We start from the raw sequence: 24,933 nt of genomic DNA on the forward strand, positions 1-24,933 counted from the left end.
TGCCGCCCGCCACCCTTCCGCCCGCCACCCTTCCGCTTGCCCATCCCCTCCTCCCCGCCTCCCGCAAGATGGCGGCGGGTACGGCGCGCGCCGGGCCGGGCTGAGCGCCTCAGGTAGCGGCTGTTCCTTCTCGTCCTCCGCTTCCTCCTCGTCCTCTTCTTCACCGACTGCAGTGGGCGCAGGGCTCGTACCCGAAACGCCGTTCCCACCCGGCGAGACTCGCCCCGTCAGGCCGGGCCTGGACGGCGGGGCCCGGCGGGCGCTGGAGCCCCGGACCCCCGTGCGGAGCGCGGGCTCTGTGCCCCTGCTCGGGGCGTTGGAGGGGTCGTGGCCCTGGGTCGCCATCTCCAAGTGCCCCCGTCCGGCCCCGGGAAGCTGCTCTTAACTGCGCTGCTTCTAGCGATCGTTTTTGTTTGGTTCTTTTTAAGCTTTGTAAAGTTATATATTGTAAAAAAAACCCCAAACAACAAACCCCCTCTTTCTATAACAGAAGACCTATAACGATAGAACGTTACTATTTGAGACTTAATTGGTATCCAGCAGGTGTATTGAACATTGTTAACACCGTTACCCTGCATATTTTCAGGAATGTATGAAGCTAGATCTAAATAAATAGACTTTTTTCTTTCTGTTAGTAAATGAGACATTTTCTTCTGCCCCCTTCAGATTAGTTCTTTTGGAGATTAAACACTTGGAGAGGAAAATGACATCGATTATCAAGTTAACTACGCTTTCAGGGGTGCAGGAGGAATCTGCCCTTTGTTATCTGTTGCAAGTAGATGAATTTCGTTTTCTTTTGGACTGTGGCTGGGATGAAAACTTTTCTATGGATATTATTGATTCTCTGAGGAAGTAAGTAGTTCAGTTCATACACCTTTTTTTTTTAATAGGCCTTGTCCTGTCTTGAAAGTTTCCAAAATTCCATGCAATGATATGTGTATGTGTTAAATCCACGTGTAGGTGTTAAATCCAAAATTGTTCTTTTATTTTTTGTTTGGCGTGTGTTTTATGTGAAAGGAATCACACTGCTGAAGCCTTTCCAGTAAAAACTTGGGATTTTTTCTTGTCGGTCCAATTAGTTACATCTATTAACTGTAATTCTTAAGCTGTTCTGTGCTTGTTTTGGCTTGGATGTTTTGTTTTTTTTCATAAATGGGACACAGCAGAGTTTGTGGGAGACTGACCTTGTCTCTAAACTGATTTAGAATGCTTAACTAAGTTTTAAATGGAAGAAGCCTAAGCGTGTGTAGACTGGATACACAGTGGTTCTACTCTTGCCTTTTGTTTCAAGTTGAACAGACTGTCAGTCAGGAAAACGGCTTCTGTCAGTTCTCCAGCCCTGCAAAGGGAATAAAACAACCGACAAACGAAAACCTATCTAGACTTTAGTACTGAACTTCTACAGATGTACAGCAAGGAGCTTTGCTGATTACCAAGTTAGAATTGAAACTAAAAACTAAGCTTTATGATGCTAGTTTTATAGATTGACTTTTCTAGCGTTCACAGTCTTGCAGTGTTTGAAGTCTATTAATGGAGGATTATTAGGTGCTAAGGATAATTTATAAAATTTTTTGATTACCTGAGAAGCAATTAGATAAAATTCACTTTTTCATAACAGCCATCGAGAAGAATGTATGTGCCCGAGTTACTATACAAGGGAACAAAAAGCTTTCAACCCAAGTTGTATTTTCATTTGTTACATATATTTTATGCCCTCAAGTTTTTCAATTATGAAATGCAGAAAGTTATTAATCTGAGTTCTTATTTTATGCAACACTTTGCAAGAAAAAAAGAATCTGTTTTTAAAATTAATAAAATCCCCCCAAATGATGTGCCACTTTTCTTAAATGATATATTTGTCCTTTTCTTTTTTTTAAAAGAAATAGATTTTGGTTCGATCAATTTAAGAATTGTTGTGTCTTTGGTCCTTTTAGTTGGTCTTTCTTATCAGAAGATAAGTTGTGGTCTGTTTTTAGATGTATAAACCATTTGTAGCACATCTGCACTGATAATATTTTTGGTCTCTCAGTAAATTTACTTTCTAGTGTCCACATATATATTACGGTCTTTTTAATCAGGAATTTGATGTGAAACTTAGATCTTTCAGACTTCAAAGTTATGTTTTCAAAAGTCACTTGCATTTTTAAGTACTCGAACGTTAGGAAATAACTGTAACTTTTAATTATGATTTTTAAAGCTTTTTCAAGCCTTGAAGGGTTTCAGTTTTGTTGTTTGGCATTCACACTGTGTATGTATTCTCTAAATAGCTCTAATAGGAGGTATATAACACCATATGGAAATCCTTTCAATGGCTTTTGTTGTCCCTTTCTTTATAGGCATGTACACCAGGTTGATGCTGTTCTTCTTTCTCATCCCGACCCTCTACACCTTGGTGCACTTCCATATGCAGTTGGAAAAATGGGGTTGAATTGTGCCATTTATGCAACTATTCCTGTATATAAAATGGGACAGATGTTTATGTATGATCTCTACCAGGTACATTTAAGTTGATACTTTCATACACAACACCTTTGATATAGTGGAGTGTTTGAATGCTCTGTACCTCTTTTTTTATTTTAGTCCCGCCATAATACTGAAGATTTCACACTCTTTACATTGGATGATGTAGATGCAGCCTTTGATAAGATACAGCAGCTGAAGTTTTCTCAGATTGTGAATTTGAAAGGTAAAGTTGTCACCAAAGCCTCAAGAAATTACTTTTATTTAAAGGCAACGGAGTCGTTAAGAGTTAAAGTAACATTTTTAAAGGCAGTAAATTCTGCATTATGTATCTTGCAGTGCTGATTGAATTAGCCCTGTGTCGGGGCAGCAGAATGTTTGCCTCAGTAATTATATGTAGAAATGGGTAGAATTTTCACTTAATGTGGAGGAGGTCCTGTCAGAGAGTGTTGGGAGACATTTGTTTCTCTTTTGTGTTTTTGTAACTTTTCTTGGAATTTACTCCTGTCTGTTAAAAGCATTTACTTATGTCTAGTGGTAGATACCTCAGAACTTTTCATAATCAGTAACACAAAGGAAAGCTTTCTAGAGCAGGCATATGTTGCAGAGATGAAGTTACAGCATGTGGTTGATTTAATGAGGAGTCTTCACTGATTCAACTGTACTCAGTGTAGTTGATTCCTAGGAACTGTGGCAGCTGGAGACTCAGCAGCTTTTCACTCTTATTGAATGTAAAGGTCAGAATGAAATGGAAACCCTGTTCTTGAACAGGAACACATACAGGCTGACCACCAGCACTTTGTCTCTGAAATGCAGTATCTCAGTTCATGGAATGGTGCTTGCCAAAATACTTACCTTGTTCTTTGAAAAATAGAAATAAGATATTATCCTTGAAACAGTACTGGCCTCTTTTCAAGATATTTGTAGCAAAGCTTTGTCTATGCTGCCAGTTTTTACATCTAAAGAGTAATTTTAGTGTCTAACTTTTTTTTAAACAACTAACTTTTTTCATGTTTAATGGAGATGATTTGAAAAGACTCAGTGGAGGTATTTGAGAAGATTATGTTTAATTATTAACTGTTACTGTGCACTTCATGCAGCAGAGTCAGTGAGTAATGGTCATGGGTGGTCTAGTTTTAATCTGACAAAGATGCAGGCTAGTATCAGTGACAAGGAGCAACACCACATTAAAAAAATGCATTGGATGCTGAAAAATTCTGTCATCCCTGACTACAGCACCTGAACACCTTTCCTGCTATGATTTGACTTGTGTGTTTGTCACTCTGGAAAACTTCTAGTTTGTGTAATTTATATAAGTTTCTCTAAGTACCTCAACATTGAATGATACAGTAAACATTCAGTGTTGCCCCAGAGAGGGATCTGAGTTTCACCAGGGCACTTGCTTTCATGTGATATGTTTGCTATATAATTTACTGTTATTTAGGTCTGTAGTCACAGCAGCTCTGCAGTGCTTCTGAGTATTGGTGGGAGGTAGAGGGAGGAAGTGACCTTCACTTTAGTTTCTTTATTCTGGAGGAAACAGAGGAGTGAATTGCAACAAATTTTGAAGTTACTGGTTAGATGGCAAGGACAGATATTACTGCTTTTTCATACTTGAGTTAACTTTTTGTCTGACTAATAATTTAGGTATTCAGTTGTTTAAAGTTACTATCTCTTGTTCAGAGTAATGGGTTTTAATACATGTAATGTATCTAAAATACTGAAAACTTTTGTAGGCAAAGGACATGGTTTGTCAATCACACCATTGCCAGCTGGTCACATGATAGGAGGCACAATTTGGAAGATTGTCAAGGATGGAGAGGAAGAAATTGTTTATGCAGTTGATTTCAACCACAAGAGGGAGATGTAAGTTCAAGATAGCAATGTTTCTTATATATTATGTTAGATATGCATCATTTAGTGTGTGATAAAGAGGTATGGAAGCAGAAGTGCATTTCCAGTTCTAGTAAGACCACTAATTCTGCTTGCATCCAGATTAATTGGTTTGAAACAAGCATTAGCTCCGGGTTTCTTTATTCTATTAATTTTTTTTTTTTTTTAAGTTTGAAGCAGGAAGCATTCAGCAGCTGAGGAGTTTGATTTCTGTACATGCAAATATCTGGAAGCTAGCTGTCTTATTTTTTCTCATAAAGTAGAAATGCAAAAAGTGAGATTATTGCCTTTTTTCCACAGCCATCTGAACGGATGTTCCTTGGAAATGTTGAGCAGGCCTTCGTTGCTTATTACAGATTCATTTAATGCTACTTATGTGCAACCCAGGAGGAAGCAAAGGGATGAACAGCTGCTGAGTATGTATTGTTTGGGCTTGAAACATAGCACTAATGTGGTTTATTAGCCACTGCAATTTATTTTTCTGTGCGAAATTCATCAGCATCCAGACTAAGAACCCTTATCAAAACTTAACAAATTTTGAATTACTCTTTTCTGGTGGTACTGATCCTGTGAGTTAAATGTTTTCCTAAAAACAACGAACTGTATTTGAAAGCAGTGCATTTTACCCAGTATTGATAAATCACTTCAGGGATTTTTAAATTACCTTCCTATCACATTCTTTTTTTTAAACTCCATTTTACTGACATTTTTTAATTAAAAAAACAAAGTAAAGAAAAAGTATCAAGGCAGTGAGATCTTCAGATAGAGAAAGCTCCAACTCCCTTTAATTTTGGTGGAAATGTGGCTTTGGATGTCTTTTGAAGTTCAATTTATTTCTGTGTGCAGTATGCTTTTGATTATGATTGCTAGAGTGGTATAACAAACAAAAAAACCCCAAGCTACACCACAAACATTCTAACTTTGGTTCAAAGTATAAGTAGGCTTTTATTTTGTTTTTAATTCTTCTCAGCTAATGTTTTGGAGACATTACGAGGTGATGGAAATGTATTGATAGCCGTGGATACAGCAGGCAGAGTTCTGGAACTTGCTCAGCTTCTTGATCAGATCTGGAGAACAAAAGATGCAGGGTTGGGAGTCTACTCTCTAGCACTTCTGAATAATGTCAGCTACAATGTAGTGGAATTCTCTAAATCACAGGTTTGTTTTGGTTTTGAAATGCAACTATGAAGAGGAATGGAATGTGTATGCAAAAGCTTTTCTTTTTCACAGTAAAAAATGGAAAATACTGGGGGATTGTCTTTATTCTGTAGTGCATATTTGTGTCTCAATTCTTTTGATCAAGTAACAGTCCAGTCATGGCTATGGGCATGTTTGTTGATACTCGTTTGTCTTTTTATCACAAGACTTGTTAGCAAGTTTATAGCTGTTGAAAAGGAGGACTTAAAGTATTTGTTTGCTGTAGAGTATTTGTAGGTGTTGTTTATGCTCAGCATTATTTCTATTCTTACAATGAGAAGCATTGGTGTAATCATGAGCATATTGCATCCTGTACTTCACATCATGTTTGCACATTAATTGTAGAACTTGTATTCTTACAGATAACTTTTTGTTACTACATGTTTTAGGTTGAGTGGATGAGTGACAAGTTGATGAGGTGCTTTGAAGACAAGAGAAACAACCCTTTTCAGTTCCGCCATCTCTCCTTATGTCACAGTCTGTCTGATCTGGCTCGGGTGCCTAGTCCAAAAGTTGTTCTTGCCAGTCAACCTGACTTGGAGTGTGGGTTTTCTAGAGATCTTTTCATTCAATGGTGCCAGGATTCCAAAAACTCTATAATTTTAACTTACCGCACTACACCTGGAACATTAGCACGATTCCTGATTGATAATCCCTCTGAAAAAGTTATAGATATTGAGGTAAGAATTGTCTCTATATCTCAAAGTTTTTTATTGTTGGCCATCTGGGGAAATATGTGCAAAACTGAACTTAAGTTTCCTTTTTGATCTGAGAACACTTAGTGATGGAGAGAAATCTGAAACCAGTCTTGGTGCATATTTAATCAGTTGTGGATAAACATACATAAAAATATGTCTCATATTGGGAACTTTTTGGTGGTGTGGCAAAATTAATACTCCACTGAACTGAGCATGAAGTTCTTTCTACATATTTATCTTTAGGCAACGCTTCCCTTCCTGTTTTTGTTATAGTAGAAAAAATCTGCTTGCAGTTGATGTACAGATCACCATATACGATGGATTAGTCTTGCTGGAAAATAGTCCTGGTTTGGATGAGGGGAGAACCAAGTCAAATTAGTGTAATATATCCCACCAGGATTAGGAAAATAAGCAAACTGTAGAAATTATAACACAATTTTTGTTCTTGTTTTCAATAATCTATATACCTGTGTCTACTTTTCTCTGGTAAATGTTGATTTGTGGGAGTCCCCTGTGATTGCAGTGATAATTTCAATCCTGATGAAGCAGCTTTATTTTAGATTTAGATTTGACTGGAAGCATTAAATTACAGTGTTAGATTATTACTAGAATTTAGTTTAATTCAAAGTGACCTATATTCTAATTTGATTTTCAGAAAACAAGAAAAAAAACTTACCATTGTTTTGCCAACTAGTATGACTTTGCCAGGTTCTTCTGGTTTGATGTTACTGATAGAAAACTTAAAAACCACTGGCCATCTCAGAGTATTTGCCTTCATTTGTTGGAGAGAGATTTCCTGAAGGTGTTTCAAGAACTTTTTGTAACGCTTAATTGATTTTAATATTTTTAAAAATGCTTTTCTGTTAACGTAGACTCTATTGATTGATAATATCACAATGTTCCCTTGCTGATGTGCTGCACATTTGCATAATCGTGTCTTGTATGTGACATACAAGTTGTACTTGCCCTTGGTACCTAAGTACAAATATTCTTAGCAGCAGTATGTAGGAGAAGTATTAAAATCATGTCAACTACTCACAATAACATTAATTTTAATTCTATCTGCAGTTGAGAAAACGTGTCAAGTTGGAAGGAAAAGAACTTGAAGATTACCTAGAAAAGGAGAAGCTAAAGAAAGAAGCAGCTAAGAAGTTAGAGCAGTCTAAAGAGTAAGTGTATTTGGTGTTCTTGCATTCTGCTGGTACGATTCGAGTTGGGATTTCTGTGTGATCATTCTGCTCCTTATACTGTTTAGAGGGATAAATGAAAATTATAGTTTTGGTAGACTTGTCTGGGGGCACTGAGGGTTGTGGTTGTCTTCAATCTGTTGTTCTGATAGGCCTGTTTCATCTGCCATTTGACTGTGAGCTCTCTCTCCGATACATAAACTGCCCTTGGTCTGGGTTAGTGTTATGTCAGCTGTTATTTTCCAGTCAGTGTGTTTACGTAATATGAAACCCGAATTAAAAAAGAAGTGCTAGGTTGGTTTTTTTTTTGGAATGTCATTTCAGGGCAGATATTGATTCCAGTGATGAGAGTGATGCTGAAGAGGATATTGATCAGCCAACTGTACATAAAACCAAACATGATTTGATGATGAAAGGCGAAGGTAGCCGAAAAGGAAGCTTCTTCAAACAGGCAAAGAAATCTTATCCAATGTTTCCAGCCCCTGAAGAAAGAATTAAATGGGATGAATACGGCGAGATTATCAAGTGTGTGGTGACAATGTATACTAACATGTAGTAGCTATGAAATAATTAAAAAATAGAAGTAATTAAAAAAAAATCATCATTTTGTCTCTTTTGCACCACTGTTATATACTCATTCCAACTGCTAAGTCTCACAGGAAGCTTATGATAGGATTGAAGCTGCAAAGTGCTGATCCTTGATCTGTGTTCACACCTCTTAGGATGTATTTTCACTCCAGGCTATTTTTTAATCTTATAAGATAAAAGATTTAAAATTTTTTTAACATGACTTTTTTCTGCTTTAAATTACACACATGTTGATAAATGTATGAGGGGAAAAAACACTGTTCATCCTCGAGAAATCTAGTGATATTTGTCCTCTCTGCATAAGGAATACTTGCTAGAAATTCTTGACTTGCTAGTATTTCCCAAGTTATTAAAGTTCTTTTTTAAGATAGGAAGGTGATATTTCCCAAATGAACTCTATTCAAGTATGGAAATAGTGAAGGCAAACATAATAAAATTGTTGGCAATAACAGTTGTAAAAAATCTCAGTAGGAGTAGTTAGCATTGTTTGGTTTTATATTATATAGTGCTTTGGTTTTACTCTAAGACTATTAAAAGCAAAATGCCTTTCATTCTTTAGACCTGAGGATTTTCTAGTTCCAGAACTTCAAGCAACAGAAGAAGAAAAAAGCAAATTAGAGTCTGGTTTGACAAATGGAGAGGAGCCTATGGACCAGGATTTATCAGATGTTCCTACCAAATGTATTTCTGCAACAGAATCCATGGAAATTAAGTGAGTGACTTTGTTCTCGCCAGTTCTGCTAGAATCGTGGCAGTGATTTACAGTGTGAACTGGGTAAAAGGATAGCTTGGATTTAAGAAACTGGGAAAGGACTTGCTTTTTGTTTGTTCTTTCCCTGAACCAAGTTTTTTACTAGTCTTTCTGGGAGAACAGGATGGAGTCTTACAGTTTCCCACTCTTAAGAAATTTGGTTTGTCCGATGGAGGCAATTGGAAGAGGTAGAACAAATGATACAATAGTATGTTAGCATAGATACTAAAACATATTTTGTTAAAAGGGTAACATATTCAAATGTGCTTATCTCATGTTCTGGATAACTCTGTGATTGAATTTTTTGAATTTATAGTGTTAAATACACAATACATGCTGATATTTCACAACTCTGTGTTTTACTCATCCATAATATACCTTGTGCTGATAGCTGTTGCTGATGTAGAATAGTTTAAAAATATCTTCTGTCTTTAGACTAAGTATTTTGGAGCACTCAAAGGTTTAATCTTTTAAACTAAAAAAATAACGATTTTTAATTCAAACTAGAGCCAGAGTTACATACATTGACTATGAAGGACGCTCAGATGGGGACTCAATTAAAAAAATTATTAACCAAATGAAACCAAGACAACTGGTCATTGTCCATGGACCACCTGAGGCCAGTCAGGACCTTGCAGAATGTTGCAGAGCTTTTGGTGGAAAAGATATTAAAGTTTACATGCCCAAACTTCATGAAACTGTAGATGCAACCAGCGAAACTCACATTTACCAGGTAAGGTACTGGAATTTGTTAGCTGTGTGACTGCTGTGGATTGTAGTAGAGCTGTATTGGCAGGCTCCGACTGGGCCCTCACTTCCTTGGGAGAGGAGAGGAGGGCCTGTATCTGTGTGTACAATTGGTTTTGTGTGATCAAGGCATTAGTGTTTTTCTGTGTTCTAGGTAAACATTCTTCTGATGCTTATTATTCATTAGTGTTTGAAAGCTTAAACATGCGATCAGTGTGTTTTTACGTGTAGTGCAAAAGGCAAAGCTGGTGTCCATGGGAACATCAGTTTACTTTTTTGAAGTATTAATAAATTTATAATGCCTTTATTTAGAGTACCGTTGTATATTAGTTGCAATCAAGGATTCCCTTTGAAATCTGAAAGGGAGCCTTAGAGAGCAAAGAGAAAAAAAATTCTTCATACTTAAACAGTACCTAAGAAAAATATGTAAAGTTAGGAGCAAGTTAACAATAAAAATAAATAAGACACCCATACCCTCAAAAAACAGCTTATATGATGAAACTTGAAAAATGAGGTTGTGATAATGTATTGCTCTGTGCTAGCCATGAAAATTAAATGCAATATATTAAGTTCTAAATAAGGAAACTTGGATAGCTTGTGTGAATTTTGTAAAAATTGTGTATGGTCCCAGTTCAGTTTTTTAAATTGTTTAGAGGGAAGTGTCTCCAGAGGAACTTTTTGCATTAGTCCTTTATTCCTTTATCCTTTTTAAGTTAATAGAAAAGCACTGGTGGAATTGTTGAAAAAGGTACTTCTGCCTCTTTCGAGAGAAAAATGTCTGACCCTGTAGGAAGCAGAAAATTCAGACTTGAAACGGCTTGTTTTCTGCATTTTGTCTGTTAGTTGTTGATGGGGTTTTTTGGTTTTTTTTAAAGCTGTGGGAATTACTAGTGTGTTAGAAATGACACAGGAGAAGTACAGTGGAGACGTTGAATTTGAAAATAATAGATATGAGTGAAGCATCAGAACTGCAGTGTCTTTTGAGTAGACCATGCTGCAGATGGGTAGATAGTTGCTGTATCCTTCAAACAGTTGCAGCCTTGATTCCTCTGTGGGAATCGTGTGCCATCTTATGTGGAGAACAGTCTCTAAGAGTAGAGCTTAAAGTCCTAGAGTGCACCAGAGGAATCAGAGTAAGGTCACTCTGAAGTCTGATATTTACAAAATCCTTTCCTACAATAAAATATTCATTATCATTTTTTGGAGGGTTGAAATTTGGAACTGCTCTTCAGTAACCTAATTGTATCTATAGAAACTTTTCACGGATTTGCTAAGACCAACTAAGGAACTCCATGGCTGCAAAAAAAGGTTTCTGTTTTTTTAAAAGGGAATTATTGCTCTTGCTGTAAATTTAGCTCAGGCTTACAGTCATATATATTCTTTTTTATTTTAACAAAGACAAGAAAGGTATTGATCTCTGCTGCTTTTATTTTTGTGCAACCCAGGTCAGGTTAAAAGACTCTCTTGTCAGCTCCCTTCAATTCTGTAAAGCCAAGGATGCTGAGTTAGCTTGGATAGATGGTGTTCTGGATATGCGGGTTTCAAAAGTGGATACTGGAGTTATTTTGGAAGAGGGAGAGTTGAGGGAAGACGAAGACTTAGAGATGCAAGTGGACGTGCCTTCTTCAGACTCGAGTGTGATTGCGCAGCAGAAGGCCATGAAAAGCCTCTTTGGTGACGATGACAAGGAGATGTGTGAGGAGAGTGAAATCATCCCTACTTTGGAACCTCTGCCACCTCATGAGGTACAGAAATGATGCTGATCTGAATTTCTTTTATGAAGAGCTCTGCATTCATTTGTGTTTTTCTAGTGCTTAGAAGTGGATACTGATCTTAACTCAACTGGAAGCCTAACTGAAACTGGGTTTTCGTGTTTGGTTTTCTCTTTGTTAAACCCGGTGCTGTTCTTTGTTCAGATTTTAATGCTTATCAGTGAGGATGGTCTTTCACATCCACTAACAGTGCCTAGCATACAGAGCCATCTATTTATGAAGGAAAGATTTTAATTAGCGTATTTATGGTGTTTAGTCACTTTGGGATTTTATTATGTTTTGTCGATGCTGTGGAAAATACTTTATATCCTTGAGATACAGATCTTTGACATTCATACATCTGCTTCTACAGTAGTGATTTGAGATCATTGAATTTAGCTTTTCTGTAAATTTGTCTTTGCTCTTAAAATACTTGGCGTGTGAGGAGATATAATTTTATCTTTTCGTTGAATGATTCCAATGCTTTTTAATCCTAGAGTTGCTTTTTAAGATACTATTTCGCAGTCCTAAGTGTAGTCTTTTCTAGGAGCTAGATGACTATGGAGACAACTCTAAAGTCTGTTCAAATTCATGACAACCATCACAGAAGTATGCACTGATCAGCAGTACAGCTTACTGCAGCTCTGTCCCTGTCATGGCATGGCTTGGAAGAGGGATCTTCATTGTCAGCTTTCCATTTGTCTTCAGTAATTTATAGTTGTATAGTCTAGGCCACACTGCTGCCTACGCAATAATGAGATCTTTGTAAAAGTGGAAGGTCTTAAATAGAAGTATTAAAATTGTGTGTGTTGTTTTCAAGGTTCTTGGACATCAGTCTGTGTTTATGAATGAGCCAAGACTGTCTGACTTCAAGCAGGTTCTCTTGCGAGAAGGTATACAAGCTGAATTTGTGGGAGGAGTGCTTGTGTGCAACAATCTGGTGGCTGTTCGCAGGGTAGGTGTTCTGTGTCTTAAACTCTTTGGTAAATAATATTCTAAATGAAAATTAAGTTTCTCAGTGTAAAGATAATAAATCAAAACATGTCTTTTGTTGCAGACTGAAACAGGGCGCATTGGATTGGAAGGCTGTCTCTGTCAGGACTTCTATAGGATAAGAGACCTTTTATACGAACAATACGCAATTGTCTAAGGAAAGTGCTGCAAAGGTGTTTTCACTTGAACTTTTACAGAAAATGGAGATTTCTCCCAGTTCTGACATTTTGTAGTTTTCTAATTTATACAGGGAAACCTAATCCATAAAGAGCAGTTAGCTACCCTGAACGTGTAAATAACTGCTGTTTTCCTTCATAAATCTGTTGGTACATTCCATGTTGTTGACTTTCAAATTGTTGCGACTTGGCATCTCCCACATAACACATTATAAATGAGTTTACGACTATGAACACTTCTCAGCAAAGGTTCAGCTTGTCAGGACGTGTTCTGGTTTCATAGATTCCCTGCCAAAGAATACAAAATATGTAAAAGTCATTCTTTTGTTCTAAAATAAGATAAGATAGGCAAGTATGGGTTTTGTTCATTTTGTTTTCTATGTGGTTGTTTTTGGTTTGGGTTGTTCGGTTTTTTTTAACAAGTTTGATTTAGAGAATAGTCTTGAATATTTTTTTTTTTAAATGGAGGTTAGTTGAAGTACGTTATTAGTAGCCCACTTAAAGCTAGACTACCTAAACTTTCCCCTAGTGTTAATCTGGCTCCATCTTACTGATTTGTTCTCAGAGTGCATTTTGTATTCAATGTAAAGTATTAATCTGCAGGATGAAAAAATTACTTAGGAGAGTAATCTCTAAGAAGATTGGATATTTTCAGTCAGTTTAAAATCCAGTAATTGTGCTTCAGAATAACTTCTGTACAAACTTAGAGAATTTGCTAACTCCTAGCTTTTGCAACATTATGCAACTATAAAATAATTTCTGAGTTCTGATTTTAATACTTTTCAAAGTCTAGAGCTTTTATCCATGCACTGCTGTTTGTTCAGAGTGCCATGAGTCGAGTTCAGGAAGATCCTTTTTCTTGAAATCTTGAGTTCATGTGATGTATTTAATGGTTTTGTGCCATGTTCCATTCTAATTGACAGTGAGACTTACTGGACCTGCTGATGCTGGGAATTGACCTTACTTTTTAGGTGAAGATGAGCACAGTTTTGAGTGTATTAATTTCTCAGATATTAACTTATGCAAACAAATGGCCTCTCAAGAGTTTATTTACTTCTTTTTTCCCCTGTCCATGTGTGAAACACCGGCTTTGGCAGTGGAGAGTTGCTTGCTTTTCACATAAAACAGCAATGTGTTCTCGTTGTGTGTGTTTAAATAAAACCTTTGGAAAAAGTGGCAAAAAATAGCCGTGTGGGCTCAGTGGAAGGATAATTTACTTTACAATTCATTCTTGACAAAAGTTTTCTATCTGATCTACAAGTACTTATTCTGTTTGAAATAGTAACTTAAAACTGAAGACCATGTTAAACAAAAACCCCCATCTGCTAGAACAATATATTAAAACTGTAAAAAACTTGTAATGCTGAGTGAGAATGTATTTTGTTACACAAAGAAAATCTTGGCTAGGAATGACTAAATGTCTCAATGGTGCATTTTTTTCCTTAACAGTCTAGAAAAATGGTTATTTCCCTTATATTGACAGCCAGAAGTTTGTAGAAATGCTTTGGTTTTGTAGCAAAGCTATGTAAATCTACATGATGTTGGACACTTGTTGGTGAATACTATTGTATTACTATTGTTACTGATGCTAATGAACTTTTATAAAGTGAGTTCCTTTGTACATAGTCATGTTGGCCTTAGGACTTTTAACTTGAGGGCTTATGATGGGAAGAGATAACACATACCTGCACGGAATATGCTAATAAAGAAAAAAACCCTTAGAAAATCAAACTAAAAATAATGCTGTTTTTAAGAAAAGGATAAAGACAGTGCAGTGTGATCATAAACCTTTCTATCAGTTTTGTTTCGTTTTCTAACCTATTGATACAAGTTAAGCTAAGATCAACAAATTATAGTGTTATCAGTCGCTAAATTGTGTGTGCTGACAGAGAACCCAAATTAGTGCCATCACTGAGGAAAAGGCTCAAGTATGAGCAAAACACCTAATTGAGGATCTGAATGCTGTATGGTACTCTGTTTCATGGCTTTTACAGATGTTTTCATGGTTTTAAAAAGAGGGTGTTGGGGAAGGTGTTCTCGCAGTCAAATCTGGTAAAGAAATGTATCCAGTAAACAGAATCTTAGGTCAGAAAACTCTGTAAGAAATCAGTGGTAGTTCAAAATGGTATAATTAAACTAGATGAAAGAATCTATAAAATTGCTTGTTGAAATATATTTTTAAAAATACTTCAAACAGTCCTAAGTCCTCCCTGCACGCTAAGCAGTACGTGGTGAACTGTTAGTGTACATCACACTGCTTGACCAGTATTAACCAAGGCATGAAAGAGCATGTAGTTTCAGATCAACTACACTAATTAACTACATTAGTAAAATTCTTAATTCTGTGTCGTTAAGGCTGTCTTAATGTTTTCTGGCAGAGGAGTTCTGAGCAATGGTTGCAGTTCAGTGGTGAGTTCACTTCAAGGATCAGTTGATCCTTCCTTTCAGCTCAGTAAAAATTCCTCACCTTGGTAGAAGAGGAGCATAGATACAAAGATATGGAAGAACTAGATTGTTTCAGACTTTACTGTCTGTGATAGGTTGTGTATGACCACTGTGATAGGGAGTAAAAAAAACCTCACTCCTGCATTTTTTTAGTAGAACTTCCAATAAGCCCTGTAACTGTTTTCCTGGAAGAGAAGGATCCACAGAAACTCTGAACATTAGGATGAAGCAAGTTTGCTGTATGAGCTTTAAGCAGTAATAACCTGCCTGTTGTTGCATAATCCTCTTAGGTGATACAAGCTGGATCTGTGGTTCAGCAGCTGAATGATAATGAGCTAAGCATCTGCCAAAAAGTATAGTTTGTAAGTGCAATCTGGCAGTCACCAATTTTGATAATGAGCAAATACATTATTTCAGTTGTGTAGGCTTTTCTTAAGGAGTTTTCATTTTCAGTGTAGTTTTTCGGAAGTGATAAAAACTCCCCTAAAAGCTACTTTTGACAAACACTTTTAAAGAAATTTGCAATGGTGGTCAAACCACAAGCTTTCTGTCAAACTTGATTCAAAGGCTAACACCAGTTTTTGTAGAGTGGACTTTGGAAAATTACACGGGGAAACCAATGAAAAGAATCCATTGTATTGTTTAGTAGTGGCTATCATGCCCTTCCTGGTATTTAAAAAGTAGAAAATAAAACATAATATTTAATGTCAATAACAATATTAGAACTTCTGCAAGTAAATAACAACTCCATCTCCAAAATGTTGAAGGTTTTTATTTTTAGATACAACCAAAATTATTTTTTCCTTTGTGGCTAATTAGTTTATAGGAATATTTAAGTGTCAGTTATGAAGAGTGAACTCTTAGCAACACCATTGTTAAGCAACAACTCTTGGAGTTGCTGTTTCTCAAGCTGGTGGTTTCATCAATACCTTCTTAAAGTTCTCACTTAACTCGGTTGCCTTGTCTGAGAGAAATCTCATTTGGTTGTCTCACCAGTTCTGGACTGTAACGTTGTGACACACAGCACAGTCATTTGCTTGACTGGTTTACAGCTCTGTAAATCAGAACAAGAACTGTTATTTGGAGTGAGGCAGTTTAAATCACCCAGAACAAGTGCTAGCAAAGAAAAAATTATTAATAGCTCAGAGGTTGGAATCTAGCCTTTTATTGGGGTTGAAGGTTGTAGTTTTAAGTAAAGCCATTGCAGTTAACCTAATCTGGAGAAACTACTGCTTCCTCTCCACATGTTTATATTTTTGTAGAAAGCACAAAAACGTGACTGGCCAGGTATCAGTGATAATACTTGCCTTAAGGTATATTTTACAGTAGTTGCTTCAAAGTGTGGGGTTTTTTCTCTTTTAAGTCCATCCGGATAAGTTTTAGAGTATGCTTATCTCTGCTGTTACTACCAATGTTTCTTAGAAATAATTCTGAAGTGGGTAGCTAATATGTCCTTATCAGTGATAATGCTCAAATTGTACAGAAAACTTGTACAAGATGATTTTGAAAGATCCTTGAAAGGAAAAAATGGGATGTAGATAGAACTTAGTCATCACTAAAACTTGGTAGGACTGTCAGACTGTTCAGTTTCTGTATCTGCTTAGTACACCATGATAGGAACAGGCTTCTAGGGAATGCTTTCTGATCACGCTGCTATGAACTGGTCAAATAAAAAGAACTAGTCAGCAAAAAAAAAAAGATTACCCACATTTAGCTAACTAGCCTGTTGCATGTGCTTCAATATGTGAACCTGAATATGTTTACATATAAAAAAGTGTGAGATGGGATGTGTGATAACATTGCCACCTATTTTGTAATTTTACCACATGCCTGGGGCAACAGGTATAGCTTATCCAAGTAATTACTTGTATTAGAACAATATTGTGGTGTTTCCTATTGTTTTCAGAGAGCTTGTTTAGCTTCCATGGAGAAAAAGGTCTGAGCATGATGTAATCATTACTTCGTAAATTATTGGCAGGTGCTCTCCAAGACATAACAGTGAACTGTCCTTAAAATCATCAGGGAATTATTTTTTTCTGCTGTTTTGCAGCTCCTGAAGGAGTTGCACAGCTGGCAGAGCATATTGCCCGTCATCGTGCCAGACTTGGCATTTGAAAGCCTGCCAGATTGCTTTGTGCTGTTGTGCTAGCTATGGATCAGCAGTTTGCAACAGTATGAAGATAGTAAGCGTTTTATTCCTTGCCCTTCGTAGGATCACACGAGTTAATACTGCATTTGTGAAGAGTCCAACCTATTTTCTGAACCTATGAGGTATTCGAGTTGCTTTACCTGGTTAGATTAGCATCCATGCTGCAGGAGACTAAAGAGAAGTTATGTTTATGGTGTATTCTGGTAAAATTTCTATCAGAACCAATGTTTGGAGTCACTCTATATAGCCTGCTTTTCAAAATGTTTTATGTAATTTTATTATGCTTCAGTATTTCTTTCATAATCTCCCTGATTTTACTAATGCACAATATTGCAAAAGCACTATAAAACTAGTCAACAGACCTGAAATCATTTGTGTATCTCTAAACCTCTTATGCTGATTAAAAGTGTTAAGGCTATTAGTATTTTTTATGTAACTGGGTCTAAATTTAGTTTCTGTTGCAGTCAAAAACCAGTCTGGTATTTCAAACCATGATCCTAATCTGCTTCCTCTTGGAGTCGATGGTAACAGTTCTTCAGCATAGCTTTTGTGTTTCTGTGTGTTGATGACTTGAATAGTTAGCATCATATTTATCATACAAATTCAGTGGTGACTTTTCATAGTTCTGATTTCTCTTCCAGAAGTGTCAAAATACTACCTTGGTTGTGAAATAGGATTTTAATTACTTTTGGGCATTGTTTTCATTAATGCTTGACTTTTTAAAATATGATTTGAGTAGCTCATAGGCTACTGTTCCATTGGTTGGGAGGACAGGACTGTTAATATTTTTCCTTATGTTAAATTCTTCTGGTTCTTGTATGGAGAGGCAAAAAGAAAAAGAAAAGTTTAACTGGAAAAAGTAGAAAACATGTATGTAGTCTACACCTTCCAAACTGAATAGCTGTAAAATGCCTGCATGACAGCCTCATCCTGCAAAACTGCACCTGTTTTACTGCCTGCTCTTACTGTTTGAGCAACTTAATTATTATAAAAAAGTGATAAAGTCACGCCATCGCATATGAATGACTTTATTTCCTGCAATATCGTGCATTGCCTTTGGTCAGTTGCAAGGTGTAGTCCTGTTTTCATACATACACGCGTTTCATGTCATAGCTGACAGCTTGCTGCAAAAAGCCAGCTTACCAAAAAAAAACAACAAACAAACAAACAAAAAACCCCACAAAAACTGCTGGTGATTCAGGTATTAGAATATATCATAAAGGAAATCATCAGCTTTGTGTTCAAGGAGCCCGTTAGGAAGACTGACCATTTGACTAGTAGTCTTGCTGCTATTTACATACAAAAATGAGTGCTTTTATGTCCATGTACGGAAAGGGGTCATTTACATGATTTTTTTAAAAATACAAATTGAAGATTATATTTCTAATGCATGTCTAGTGCATGGTCTCAAAAGCAGCTAGAAACTGCATTGTGTGAGCTGGATATACAAGAGTCAATAGTTACATACCTAAGAGTTCAGCACTTCAGTGCTTCACATTTCTGGTGATTTTATTCCTGCACTTGCAGGACTATTCAGCTGACTGTTTTCTAAGAAACAAATAGCTTCCAAATTACACAGTTAATTTTTTGATCTGAGAATGGAATTTTCCTTTCCTTGTCAAAACATGGGCTCTAACAATGTTGAAATGGTTCTAAAATAACTCCTCCAGTTATTGGGCAATACATTTTCTTTCAAGCTGAGCATTTCTTTGAGACTGAGGAAGGATATCTGACTTGGTATTCTTGGTTTGGAAATAAGGTACAGATAGAGTGAAGAAAGAGCTTTAGTCAACATGGAAGGAAGGAGAAATAACCAAAATTGTGATGACTTTTCTGGGGAGATGATGTTCTGCTTTGCTTGAGAGGGTTATGGATGTCTTGTCAACTATTCCCCACAGAATTAAGCATGAGTTTAAGATTCGGAAAGTTTTAGTGGCTGATTTTTCAGTGTCTGCAAGCCTGTCATGTCAGAAGAAAATAATGGTGTATGTTTTTCTCCAAGACGAGATTAGGTTAGGATTATGAACAGCATCAGAAAGAGCTAAATTCATGGATCACACAGCAGAGTTTACAGGTCTAGGTTTGATGGCTGCAAGTTGCTTAAGAAGTGTTCTGTGATTTATAGTTTAGGTTATGGCCAAGGAAAGGGTTAGGGGCACCAGGGTTACAAATTTAAATTTTGTACAGAGTCTCATGGTGAAAGAAGTAAAAATGAGGTTTGGTATTGATAATACAAACGGAGTACAGCACTGAAGGCAAATCATAGGTATTCTTGATAACTTATGCCTTACCAACTGATACTGGGTTGATACCAACAAGGAGTTACAAGACTCTTATTTCTTGTCTATTCGTAAACTTTTAAATATATGCAGCGCTCCCATGCCACTGTACAAAGTGTTAGTCTGTATGGTTTCGAATACACAGCTTTATGTATTCAAGACCAACTTGTTGGTCTAAATATTCATTTCTGCTTTTTGTTTCATTATATTGATTATACTATTCTGCCACTTAATAACTCATTAGATAGTTCAATCATATGCAATGTAATTCTGTGAAATCCAGAATTAGACGGAGTCTTTATTGGGTTGCTAAATACTGAAAAATCTTCCTAGTCATAAATGACTTTTCATTATGATATTGCCTTTTTAAAAATTCCTTGAGCTTTCTGCAGTTGTGTTTAAAACAGTACTAATTTCCTAAATGGATACTTCTGTAGGCCTTGATTTTAAGATTGCAAATGCTTTGCCACATCTTCTATATATTGTGGCTCTAAAAGGGCAAATGCAGGGAAGTGTCTGAATAGGGTGCTGCACTTAGAAATCTGTCTGCTGCTTTCCGATGTATGTACAAGTGTAAAATCTCTCTCCTATCAGCATTGCAGCACACTGCTTATTGCACAGAGCTTTGACTTCTTTTGTGTGACTGGTTTACATTAGTTTGAAAACTGTCAAGTCAACTGCTTGGCTTTGACTACAAGGTTTTTTTTTTCATTGCCTAGCAAATTTGTAGCCCTGGAGTTGATAAGTAGCTTATGTCTCTATGCAGTCAGCTAAAATTTAGCTAGCAAGGCACCTTTAATATCTAGTCTGATTGGGCATCTATCTACAGTTTACAAAATGATCTGCTTCAGGGAAGACAAGGAGGGAAAGATGGAAGTGGTGAAGACGGGCAGATTCTTGCTTGGTTGTCCATGTCCTGTGGCATAGACCTATGAATTACTTCTGCATCATCAGCTTCACCCTATTTGTGATGTATGTTTGTAATAGTCTGCTTTAGTATAACTGCTTCCTCAAGCACTGGGCTTTTCTCTTTTCTCTTCGTTGCACGTCTACAAGTCTTCCACTCTATGATCTGCTGTGGTGCATGGATAGAAGAGCAGTTAATCTTTTACTAACACCAGGTAAAAGGAGCCTAGTATTCCCTTGCTGCCTATGGAAACTGGAGGATGTGATTCGGAACATGAGAATTTGAGATCTTCCCTTGGTATCAGCTGGGTTTCTGCACCAGGTCTCCTGAGTTTTATGTGTATTTCTTCCCCTTAGGAGTCTCTGTTTATTCATGGATACAGTGGATGGGTAGTTGTTTTAAATGCCTTTTTTTCCCTGTAGGGAGTCTAAGCTCAAGAGAAGAGTACATTAAAGCAGCGAACTTGAATTTCTTACTCCAGTTTACAGTTTCTTACCTTCTGGCATTTTCAGACACCTCATTGCTTCATTTGGGACACTCAGCAGCTCTGCTTTTTGTCTTTTCTATGAACTCACTCAACTTAATGCTTTGTTGTTTCCACTTTTCTAGGTTTTCAGCTTGTGAAAATGACATAACACTTGTGACATATTGACTGTTAATTGAGGGAGGAGTTGCTGTTCTTAGGGGAGGATGGATGCCTGTATGGGGCAAGGATGCCCTTGATTTGAATTCTTCAGTCAAAAACCTGATATTAGGCTAATAGAAATTGTCTACCTCTGCTTTGCTGCTTGTTGTTTAACCTTACTGTCTGATTAAACCGGTGCAATTCATGGAATAAACATTCCAATAATACAGCCACAAAATTTGTGGAAGTTACAAAGACTCTATCATTCAATGTTTGAACCAAGAAATCTTTCCCTTGGTTCTGTTTTTCTAGGAGTAAAAAACATGTCTCATTTTCCATGACTTGGTGAAATTTGGTGTGCAGAACTGTTAAAACCACCATTGTCTTTTCAGAATATTGCACTCCTAATGATACTGTTGCTGTCTTGAATGATAAAATATCAAGGAGGTTCTAGATTTTTTTGAGTGCTTTTCATCGTATCCTGAAGCTGTAGAAATAATTAATTTCAGAATTCTCTTGGCTGGTTACTACTAGCCACATCATTAAAAGAATATGGTAGAAGGCATTAGTAGTTCAGAGATAAAAAGTACATTCTCCTGCTACAGTCGGATGGAAGTAAGTGAAGAATTTCAGTGCCAACACCTCCTCTGTGCTTTTCATGTGTTTGAAAAGAATTCCCAATATAAATGACTTCGGAGTTTGTGATACAAGTTGGCCAGAAATAAAAATTGATGTGGCTAATGTTAATGAAGACCAATTGTTTGTCATACAAACCCAACTCAGTGTCCGTATGCCGTGTGTGGGTGTGATGTCTTGCCTGCCACGTTCACCTCCCCAGTTTCAGGCTCTGCACTGCAGAACATGCAGCACCATTGTGGGCAGCCTGTGGTGCGGCCGCGGGGCACATGTTGTGTCCAAGTGCTGGTCTGAGGCTGGAGCTTTGAAGGCCAAAGCAGGACATTGATGATGCAGTTCAGTGTGGGCGTTAATGAAGCTTCTTTGGAAAAGCAGAATGTACGTGTATCTCTGTGCCCAAAATAAAGTCTCTTTTCAGGAAAGTACATAGTTGGAACCAAGGATACTTTTGTGCTGAAATTGCATTGTGTTTGAAATTGCATTCTCTGTCTGAACAAACCCCTCCATTATACCCTTCAAGTAACTTAAAAAGTCTCGCTTCTGATACAACACTTAAAAGGATAATTGATTTTTTTCTTTTTAGCTCCCCTTTGTAGAGTTATTTGAGACTTCCTGCAGAAAATGTTAATTTGTTTTCAGTATGTGTATTTTTAAAGCATGAGTTCCTTAGCAAGTTATGCAAGCCTTTGAAACAAAAGCAACTATAAAAAGAAATCTGAATGAAACAATTTGCATAGCAATAGCAGTCCAGTTTTGGTATATATGCTGAAACAAATGGAAATCTGCAGGGGGAAAAATACCCCAAATCTAGAACAGATAAACAAATCCAAAGTAAATCACAAGAGGATTTTCCACAATTCTGTGTCAAAGACTGCTAAAGTATTAGTGCTGTTCTACTTTAATATTATTTCAATATTTTGACTTATCTAGTGGTGTAAGAGCAAGGGTGGACTGAGATTACCTTTTTTTTTTTTTTTTTTTTTTCATAGTTTGGGTCTATCACTTCTAAGCTGTGTGATGCAGAGCAGCTGGTCGCTGTGTGTGGGCAGTGGGGGGCTGTGGGCTGCCCTGGCTGGCAGGTAGGTACAGGCAGCCCATGGCCACCAGCACTGATGCCTTTGGGCGAGAGCAGCAGCTGTGAGGGGCCAGAGGCACCACACTGAGAGCGTGGCTGCTCTTGGAAGGAGATGACCTGTGCCAAAGGAGGGATCCTTTGAGGGACGGTGGCTGTGGGCACCCCATACCAGGGCGAGGGCACATCTTAGGAACAGTGACTGTGAATGCACCACTGAGTTGGAGACATAAAGACGCAGGGTGGCAATGGAAAACTGGTAAGAAGGAAAGAGCAGCAGATGAGGCTGTTATCATGCAACCCCAACCGCCTCCCTCATCCATCGCCTCGACAGGGTGGTGGGACGGGCTGGCTGTAACTGGCCCTTGATCCGTGAGAAGCTGAGACTAGAAAGGGGGTGGAGAGCCGATCATGAAGGTGTTCATGCTCTCCCACCCTCCCAGCACTCAAGTGATTGGAAGTTGGTGTTAACTGGCAATAAATTACACTAGGAAAAAATATCTGAGTTCCCAAGGTGTTTTGCCTGTGAAAGGCCTGTGACTGCCCACTGAGTGTCCCTTTGGGCCCACTGACCTGGCAAGTGGGAGGGAGACTTACAGGCTTGTATCAACATCCCGTGGTGTCAGCCATTAGTGTTTGATTAGCAACATTACAGACCTCAGCAGACATCCCATTTGCTATGGAAGCTTTAGAAAGGGTTATACCACTGTATGATTTTTCACCAGATAAGTAAATTACATGGAATGTGGAATTTCTTGGAACCAAATGCTGTTGGGTTAGTTGTGTTGCTTGCAATATGGTTAGGCAGGTGTGAGCCAGCTAGCATCAAAGCAGCTGATAAACACGTCGTTTAGGAACAGGCACTGATGAAGTGTAAGCTCCAGCCATATGTGGAACAAACATTTAATGGTGTCAGTCGTGACTTTCTCTTCGCTCTTGTTGAGCTGAGCACTGCGATGCTCTGTGTGCTCTGGAGGAGGCACATGGAGAGGTCCTGGCTGGGGTGAGCAGTTAGAACAAAGCATTGAAAGTTAGGGTTTAGTACTGAAGTTTTGGGCGACACAGGATATCTGATAGAGTTGCCAGGGAAAGAAATTTTTTGTTTCAGCTGGTACTTACAGCTTCAGACATGAGGAGTCCACTTGCATTTCTGTGTCCCTAAATTTTTATTACAATGTGTCTTACAAACTTTTTAGACTTGCATTGCCTACCATGTTGTTAAACTTTGGAACACATTTAACTACACATTTCTTGTATTTTTCACAGCACTGATGCTTCTCTTCGGTATTGTTGTATCCTTTGCAGTTGTGCTACTATTAAACCTGTTGTGCAAAGGCCTAATGGTTTTCTGGGGTGGTAAATAAAGGAGTGTGTAGGTTAATGTGGGGTGGGAGGTGTTAATCTGGCTGCTGGAATGCTGGAACCTATGCCAGGGAGATTGCAAAATGAGATGGTGCTGGCTGTGACAGTTTATGTCCCGCTCCGCCCCACCCCCTGATGCCCCTGGTCTGAACAGAATTCCTCCTTTACCTTTTCTCAGATCAGAGCAGTCACATCTATTCTAGCTGCTTGCTGAAAAAAAGGAAGATTCCTGCCTGGTCAGGGAAAGAAAAGATATGCAAGACTCACTGTCAGCCTGCTAACTTTTGCCTATGTTAGCATTTTGGCCAGGGGGTATGGTGTCAGGATTTGTGGCAAGGTAATACAAAAATTTAGTTACTGTAGTACAGTCACGAGCTCATTGTTTTGGTATCATGTATGCTTAGGCTTCAGGTATTGTAAATCTAGTAGAGTATTGCTCATTAGTTGTGAGCTACCTGCTCTAATGAATTACTTGGTGAGAATCTACAAATGGTTTTCTCTGTTGCTGCAGCTGATGTTTTAAAGTAGCCAGTCTGAGAGGCTGGATCCTCCTACCCAGCTTTTTGGTAGCATTTTTCCTACATCTGATGTGATTTGTGCTCTGTATTAAAATTCTGATTGGGTACAAGGTAACTGCTTTTAAAACTAGTTGGCTGCAGTCATAGAGGTAAAACTAGTGATGGTCCACGCTGTGTGAATACTAATGTGGTCAGCCGTCAATCACTAAGTGTCCCACTACGATGCTAAAGCTGAGTGTGATCAAGCTATGAGTGAACGTCAGCGTTAATATAAGAAACCTGGACAGGAACCGAAGCATGTGGTGTGTTAGTGATAAAATAAATGGGCTGTATTGCCAGAAAGGGCCTGCTTGCTGCTGTGTTTCATGTTGACAGGGATGAAGTACATGTCAAATGGTTTAATCTAGCTTTTGCAGTCTGGAGCTGTTCGTTTTCATCCTGGGATATAATCTCGCTCACATGACCTTGGGTTGTGGAAGTGTAAAGGTGGCTTTAAGTG

The 24,933-nt window shown here is 37.8% G+C and overlaps 1 protein-coding gene across 1 annotated transcript; it reads left to right on the forward strand.

Annotated features, from left to right (window-relative positions):
• Positions 1-11: 11 nt before the first annotated feature.
• On the forward strand, positions 12-14,070 carry CPSF2 (cleavage and polyadenylation specific factor 2). Its single transcript, XM_027739973.2, has 15 exons — positions 12-113; positions 667-852; positions 2,337-2,496; positions 2,581-2,686; positions 4,197-4,326; positions 4,654-4,769; positions 5,324-5,511; positions 5,940-6,230; positions 7,317-7,417; positions 7,760-7,960; positions 8,583-8,735; positions 9,282-9,507; positions 10,967-11,266; positions 12,093-12,227; positions 12,330-14,070. The coding sequence occupies exons 2-15, from the start codon at positions 704-706 to the stop codon at positions 12,420-12,422; spliced, it is 2,349 nt and encodes a 782-aa protein (XP_027595774.1). The 5' UTR covers positions 12-113; positions 667-703; the 3' UTR covers positions 12,423-14,070.
• Positions 14,071-24,933: the final 10,863 nt, after the last annotated feature.

Source organism: Pipra filicauda, unplaced genomic scaffold (genome assembly GCF_003945595.2).
Source record: "Pipra filicauda isolate LSUMZ 115617 unplaced genomic scaffold, ASM394559v2 scaffold27_size4233163_pilon, whole genome shotgun sequence".
Classification (NCBI taxonomy): domain Eukaryota; kingdom Metazoa; phylum Chordata; class Aves; order Passeriformes; family Pipridae; genus Pipra; species Pipra filicauda.

Excerpts from the sequence above, each read along its gene's own strand:
- CPSF2 (XM_027739973.2), top strand. The coding sequence starts at position 704 with ATGACATCGATTATCAAGTTAACTACGCTTTCAGGGGTGCAGGAGGAA. Across the intron at positions 2,497-2,580 it reads TTATGTATGATCTCTACCAG|TCCCGCCATAATACTGAAGA; the intron begins GTACATTTAAGT and ends TTTTTATTTTAG. Across the intron at positions 9,508-10,966 it reads GCGAAACTCACATTTACCAG|GTCAGGTTAAAAGACTCTCT; the intron begins GTAAGGTACTGG and ends TGTGCAACCCAG.